The sequence below is a fragment of the Astatotilapia calliptera genome, chromosome 16, assembly GCF_900246225.1.
Source record: "Astatotilapia calliptera chromosome 16, fAstCal1.2, whole genome shotgun sequence".
NCBI classification, from domain to species: domain Eukaryota; kingdom Metazoa; phylum Chordata; class Actinopteri; order Cichliformes; family Cichlidae; genus Astatotilapia; species Astatotilapia calliptera.
The window spans coordinates 5,793,002-5,801,060 of NC_039317.1; the positions used below are offsets into that span (position 1 = coordinate 5,793,002).

At 36.0% G+C, this 8,059-nt stretch overlaps 1 protein-coding gene across 1 annotated transcript; it reads right to left on the reverse strand.

Moving 5' to 3' along the window:
- Window positions 1–4,911: 4,911 nt before the first annotated feature.
- Window positions 4,912–5,841, reverse strand: LOC113008102 (olfactory receptor 2T11-like). Its single transcript, XM_026145262.1, has one exon. It carries the CDS (start codon window positions 5,836–5,838, stop codon window positions 4,912–4,914), a length of 927 nt encoding a protein of 308 aa, XP_026001047.1. The 5' UTR covers window positions 5,839–5,841.
- Between the last annotated feature and the right edge of the window lie 2,218 nt (window positions 5,842–8,059).

An 8,059-nucleotide genomic window follows, 5' to 3' on the forward strand; every position in this document is an offset into this window, starting at 1 on the left:
ATCAAAATACAATACAAAATACAAAATTAAACCAAGACACGAGAAACCCAAAATACTGGGTCAAAACTGACCCAGAACCGTGACAGAAATGTCTAGACTGTAGAGAAGTCAGGCCTTTGAAGTTGAATCGGAAAGGAAATGACCGCACTTCCAACATCAGTTTTGACACATAAGATGCAATGACAAAACAACCTCCTGAGGTGTTGAGAGATTTCTTTCATTTTCAGTCCATATACAATTGGTGTCACAATGTTTGAAATGGACTCACGGGCAGATCAGGTATCCTTGGCAAAAGAGAAAGTGCGTTTATTTACAGTGAGACAACAGGTGAGAATATATATACAGTGTGGCAGGGGAAAGGGTCCGGGGCTCCAGGGTCCAGGGGGAGACAGGGATTAATCCAATACACGCTCTCAGTGGGTTCCAAACACACACACGCTCGCTCGGGTCCAGGGCAGATCTATATACACACAGAGAAAGAAGTCCAGGTCAGGGATAGTCTCAAACTCTCAGGTTCAGGTTCAGAATAGACTCAATACTTGAAATGTGCAATTCACTTGTATTTTTATTTTTTATTCCTATTTATTCTATTTATCCCCTTTGTATATTTTATTTATATTTGTCTCTGTATTTATATATATGTGCGTGTGCGTGTGTGTGTGTGTGTGTGTGTGTGTGTGTGTGTGTGTGTGTGTGTGTGTGTGTGTATGTATATATATATATATAACAATTCTGTAACTGTAACTTCGGTCGTTGCTGTGCTTTTTTTTGGAAGTCGAATTTCCCAGAGGAACCCACCCGAGGGATTAATAAAGTTCTATCTTAACTTATCTTATCTTATCTTAGAATGCTGCAAGTCGACTCTTAACAGGCATCAACAGAAGATCTCATATCACTCCACTTTTGGCCTCCTTTCACTGGTTGCCTGTAATTTTAGGTTTTATTTTGAAATTTTAGTTTTAACCTTTCGGCCCTACATGGTCCTAAAGGTTAGAGCTTTTTTAAACTTTGTGGCTTGTTTGCAATGACTATTGAATGCTCTGAGACACGGCCTTATTATATTCTGTACAGATTCTTTATTTAACACAACGAGGATGATGCTCTTGAGTTCTGTGCTTGAGTACAGTTATTAATCACAGAGGCATACTGTGCATGGGTGCAACTGAACTTTGCCTGAGCTCTAATACAGATCACTTACAGTAAATCAACAAACCATTGTCATCAGTAAGGAAAATCGCTATCGGCTGTCCTAAAAGTCGCTAGAAGTCGCTAAATGACGTCATCGCCTAATTTGGATAATTGATCATGCTAATGTAATTGTAACCTACGCTGTTGAAGAGAGAAATAACATCGTGGAAGAGACATAAAGTCAGTAAAAAATGTCTTAAATGCATTTATAATTTATTTCTTTTAGCAATTATTGTTTTTTAATGTCACAATTCCAACCCTGCTCCTTTAACCGTGCTTGGACCGGAAAAAGTGATAGGTTTGAATGTCTCCTGCCCTGATAGCAGCTGGGGGAGGATTATCCTCCGCCTGTGAGCGCTTTGCCATGGGCGAGGTGCCCACCAGAAAAAGTTGCCAGATTTGTCGCTAGTCGCTTTTTAGGAAAAAAGTCGCTAACAGGGTCTGAAAACTCGCTAAATATAGCGACAAAGTCGCTAAGTTGGCAACACTGATTGTCATGTATTTCTAAGAGTTCACTGTATGTTTTCTCTCGCTTGCTCTCTCTCTCTCTGGCTCCTCGCTTTCTCTATTGCTCTAAAGCACCTTGTGTTTTGGGCTTTCTAGAAGATGTGGTCAATGGCTGTAGCGGATGGCTTGCTGCACACCTGTTCTCAATCTTCTCATCTAACTCAGTAATTAAGCACCAGCTTGTTATGAGAACCCTGCTTCCGAGATATCCTCTGTTCTGTTTATCTTAGCTGTATAGGATGCCTTTTAGAGTGACCTCTTTTGTTGGTCCTTCTTTTGGGCCATTCACTTCAACTCCTTTTCCACAGTATTTCTGCTGCTACATCAAAAAACATTTTCTGTACAAACTGAAAGACAAATACAAAACCAAATTAACATCTATTAGGTGACCTTAGAGGTCTCTATCTCCATTCCAGTTTTTTGTTTCTATGCTAATGCCCTTATCTTTACATAATTAATGCTTCTTTGGAAAACACTAAATGTGTTCTTGTGTTGATTCTTTCTGAAATGACAACTCTTTGCTAAGATGCTAATATTCTTTATTATTGACACAAAACAGACATGAAAACTAATAACTTGAATTTATAGCCTTGCAGCAACACAGTTTTAAGTTAAGAATAAATAACAACAGCAAACAAACAAATGAAAAATGCATTTAAGAAAACAGAAAAACAATGATCCCTTGAGGTGTTTTTATATTACAAGGTAAAGAGAGTCCATGTGGATGATTTGCAAGTTACTGCTTGTTTTTTGTGGACACCAAATATAACATTGGAAACAAATCCCTTAGAGTGCCTAAATAAAAGAGCAACTCATGTAGCCATATGAGTATCGTATACAAATATGGAAATAGCAGTATATTTATAGAGAATATTTAAATAAATCTGAGTAACAAATACACTAATAACAATATCAAGCAAAAAAAATACAACAATCTTAAATATATAGTATACATATGCTATACAAAAATAGATCTCAGACAGAGAAAAGAAAACTTCTATACTGTGAAACATAATACACACATGAACGCAACAATTGAACCAAACGACATAAAAAACACACACATTTAAATTACATACTTTCAACATGAGCTTTGCCAGATGTTGAGCTTTCCTTCACCGAACAATTTTTTGAGGTGTTTAGAGATTTCTTTCATTTTGAGTCCATAAACAATTGGATTAAAGAGAGGATGATATGAGCCATATAACCACTTGCAAGATCAATATAAAACGTGCAACATTAGGCAAATTCATTTCTAGATGAGCTATAATATAAGCTGCATTCAGCTTTTATGCTCCTTATATCTGGAACAAACTCCCAGAAAGCCTCAGATCAGCTGAAACACTCAGTTTATTTAAATCCAGGTTGAAGACTCACCTGTTCTCAGCTGCATTTGAATAAAGCACCAAATCCACACTTTTAAGCTTAAATTTCAAAACTAACATTTTAACTACTGATTTTATCTATTTCTGATTTTATCTGTTTTGATTTTATATACTGTTTTGTTTGTTTGTTAATTAGTTAGTTAGTTTGTTTGATTGTTTTAATCAATTTTAAATCATGCTTTTTACTTGTTTTTGTTTCTAATGTCTCTGTAAAGCACTTTGAATCACCTTGTTGTTCAATTGTGCTATACAAATAAACTTGCCTTGCCTATAATTATATAATATGAACACAAACATGAAAAGCTGACTAAAACGAGCAAGTGAGGTAAACAGGTCTGTGCAGCTTTTGTCCTGACCTCCCTGCAGCTGTCACGGCACTGTTTTAATTGATATTCAGATAAACAAACAGGCAGGAGTACAAATTTGAAAAGACTATGAACCATCAAACCAACATAGTTAGTTAATCATTAGCTCTCTGCATTGTTAAATTAGTCTCTAAAGGGTTACAAATGTGTATCCACAAGCATAAACAAAGATTTACAAATGTGTAGTGATTTATATTCAATTTTGAGTACTTACAAATTAATGCTTAAATGCAAATGCAAATACTTTCAAGGGCCCGAGAGGCCTTTTTCTTTAAAGCAAAGATTTTATTAAAAGATCTGATTAAACTCACAAGTCTTAGTGGGCAGGAGTGTCACACAGGAATGGAGTTCACTGAGCGGTGACTATTGGTTCAGGAGCGAAGGAAACTGGAGGTGGAAGGATTAGCGCTAACACAAGAAGTAAACAAAGCATAAGCAAAACATAGAAGCCAATTTACCACCTTGAGGTAGCAGATAATTCAACAGAGAGTACAAATCTGAGCTGACAGTGATTGGCTAGTGATTGCTGCTTATGACCTGCAGGTAAGGTGAGGTACAAGCAGGTAACCAGAACTCTGCCCAGAAGGGGTTGGGGGGTTGGAGTCAGGGTCCACAATACAACTGGCACTCAGTTTGGACCAGATTAGAGATTAGATTAGATGAAACTTTATTAATCCCTCGGTTGGGTTCCTCCGGGAAATTCAGTACCATTCAGACCATGACAAATACATGGTCCAAATGCAAATACAAAGTAATTTTAACAAACATGAAACAATTTTACAAATGTGTGTATAAAAACCTGCATAAACAGTAGTAGCATCACTTGTGGAATGTTCTGAATTCCATTATGGCCATTCTGGTAGAGCAGTTATGATTTTTATTATTCTTGCTCAAGTGTCTTGGCCATTAATTGCTATGCTATTATGTGTTATGTTTTTATGTTCAAACTTCAAAAAAAAAAGATGATTAAAATTTACATTCTTATTCCCTGGTTCTGTTCCGAACACCATATCATGATTCAGAAAAATAGCTCAGAAACCTGGTTTTATGAAGGACTGCATGGCTGAGTACAATATTTCATTTCATTATGTTCCTGTACTACAGATGTTCAAAATTCATGCATAATAATTACACCCTCCAGTGTGCACTCTAATTAATTAAACAGACAAATCTTTAGTTAGATTTTCATGATATATTCCATGAAGAAATAACTTTCAAGAATTTATATTGTTGAAACTCCAAAACTTAATTGAAACTCCAGTAACCCAACCCCCCACCAACAGTTGTTTTTAAAAAAAAATAAAATAAAAATCTCTCCACTGTAGCTGTACAGTAGTTTCCTGGAGAGAAACTACTGTAGTTATAATCATTGTTATCAGCAGAGTACTACCAAATGTTGATAGAATACAGAATGGAGAAATTGAAAAGTCCCTTTTTTACTGTCACACATGAGAAATTATTTTTATTTAACTACACCTGACATGACAAAACAACCTTTTTAGGTGTTTAGAGATTTCTTTCATTTTCAGACCATATATAAACGGATTAAAGAGAGGGTTATACAAAACCACTTGTAAAGTCATTATTAACTGTGCAGTTTTTGGAAAATCAAATTCTAATTGACCTATAATGACATCATATGCACAAAAAGTAGTAAAAATGCTTAAAACAAACAGGTGAGGTAAGCAAGTCTCTGCTGCTTTTTTCTGGATATCTCTACTGCTTCTGTAGGTTATTAGAAAAATCTTTGCATAGGTGAAAAGTATGAACAACACAGGAAAAATAGCAACATTTAGCAACACAATTAAACCGTAAATGAATGCTGCTCGTGGGCTCTCACAGTAAAGTTTCCACAATAAATTATTGCAAAAAATCCCTTTCAAAGTGAAATTACAGAATTTATTATTAAGAACTAATGCATGCGACACTGCAACTTGAAGGCCAGGCAAAAACCAAGCTAAAAATAGCAAAATATTGATGGTTGTTTGTCTCATAATGACTGGATACTTTAAAGGCTTACATATAGACACATATCTGTCAAATGCCATTGCTGATAACAGTAAGAAATCAGAGCCACCTATTGAGTAATACATAAAATGCTGAAATTGACATGCTGAAAAAGAAATCACCTGTTTTTCGGATAAAACATCAACAAAGAGTTTTGGGTAGATCGCAGTGCTGAAGACAACTGAGTTCACTGACAAAGCTGCAATGAAAATGTACATAGGCTCATGGAGATTTCGATGAATGCAGATCAGGAACACAATGGTTGAATTACTTATAATTATTAAAACATAAAGTGCAACCATAATTAAAAAATATAGATATCCGCATCGCTTAAGTTCGACATAACCATCAAGGGTTATATATGTTACATTTAATTCATCATCCATTGCTATATTCAAAAAAATTTTAATCAGTAATGAATACAACAGACTGTATAAACAGGCTTAGAAACCAAGAGAAGACTATCTTGATTTTATACAAGCATGAGATACCAGACAGTAAAATCCTGTTTCTCAGTCCACATCTATGAATGTAAATGGTTGTGTCTGGAGCACCGCAAAGAGGAGAGGTACACAAAAATTACACAAACATAAAATGCATTAATCGTACTAACACATACACACATGCAATTACGTTTATGAAGACCAGACAGCATGTAAGCATGTAACTTCCCTAAACCCAACACCCCCTAGAATTACTGGGTTTTTTATTTTCTGGTGCAAGTCCCGAGGTGTTAAGCACCTCTGAGATTTTCACAGGTCGTCAGCTCGTTTCTCCTCCAGCTTTTGTTGTGCAAACCACCCATTATCCTTGAGGCCTGGCACATTTGCATTTGCTCACTCAGAGTTGCTCAGATCCAAGTCAAGCCAAACCTCTGTGTTACAACTTTCAGAAATGCCTGCCGTACCTATACAAAATATCCCACACATTGACTGACCTGCAAATATAAAAGACGCACATTCACACATTCCTTGACTCTCAGCACAGATCTTCCATTGTTCCATTGTCACTGTGTATGTGAGGAAGTGGCATTGCTTGGGTGTGGTCTCTTCTGCTTGGCAAAATTGTACATTCACAATATGCTACAGTATGTAACAAAGTATGCACTTTGTCTAGCACTTTGAATTAATCCACTCTACTGATTAAACGTCTTCATTTTTTAGTTTCATTTAGCCTGCGTTATGTTGTGCTCCCATGTATTTCCACTTCCCTGAACACCCCTCAATCCAAATATTGTCTCCGTTTACCCTGGTCCTTTGTCAGAGCATCTGTTTAGTCACCTCTTTGTTGCCATGTTCCAAGTATTGCAGGTTTCTAGTCTTTAGTTTGTATCAGTCCAACGTAGTGCATTACTATAAATTTTTACCATAATATTGCGAACTAACCACTTTTGTCTCCACCAAACTGAACTAAACTGCTTAGTGTTTTCATGCAAACTTTTAGTAGGGCTAATTATTTAACCTATTTATCAGGTCTTTCACAATATGAACAAAACATAACTTCAGCAACAGATCACATATCTGATTCCTTTGACAATAACCTATCATCTTCCTCTCTTGTCCCAGCTTTCTTTCATTTTTTGTAATGTTACAAAAACAATTACCATTTTTTTGTTCTCTGGGAAATAAAGCATCTATATTTAGTTATCAAAAGCATTATGTGCAGAACTATTTGTGTGTTTAGCACTCTGAACACATCAGAGAAATGAGAAGAAACAAAGGATGTGTTGAAGGTGTAAGAAGTTCATTCAATATTATAATTTTCTTATTACTGAGCAAATAAGTTGGCTGGAAACAAAACAACATACTGTTGGCTGGAAACAAAACAAGACTAAAACAGACAAGGCCACAACAATATTTTGGATTAAACTGCCAATCAGATGTAATTGCTTATTCTGTTACCAGGATGTTGATCTGGATTGCCCATGCTCACTTCAACTCCTGTGTACATTGAAAATATGAATACTGAAAATATCAATTAGTTTAAATTATAATTATACTGCAAATATAAAGTTCTAAAAACTCTCAACGCATGTCGTGCTTATTGATTTAACTTTAACACAAAGAAAAAAATCTTTTCTATTCATCAGGTGACCTCAAATGCCTCTGAACCTTTTTTGAGGTCACAGATTTATTAATTATTTATTGAGTGTAGGAAATGGTATATGTTCATTTTGCAACAACATTACTTTATGACACTTTCAGTGACCAGTGTGTTAGGATGCCTGGGTCGTTGACCCATGGTTTTTGAGTTTATTAAATTATTTATAATTTCTAGTCTTTGGTTTCTTTGAGTTCTGTCTTATGGTTTATGTCTGTCTTTTCTAGTTGCTCTGTCTCCCCTGTCAGCTGTATTCCCTTGTCTAGTTCGCGTCTCTGTGTATCCTTAGTTGCTATATCCCCGTGTCCAGTCAGTGTCAGTGTCTGCCCTAGTCCCACGTCTCTGTTCCCTCTGTTGCAGTGCGTGCGAGTCTGTGTCTTTAGTTCAGTCTGTGTCATGTTTCCTGTTTTATTTTGAAAGTCCATGTCTGATGTTAATGTATCTGGTTTCGCTTCCCCTTGATGAGCCAACAAAAAACAGCTACTGTTTATTTTGCTTTGTGTTTTG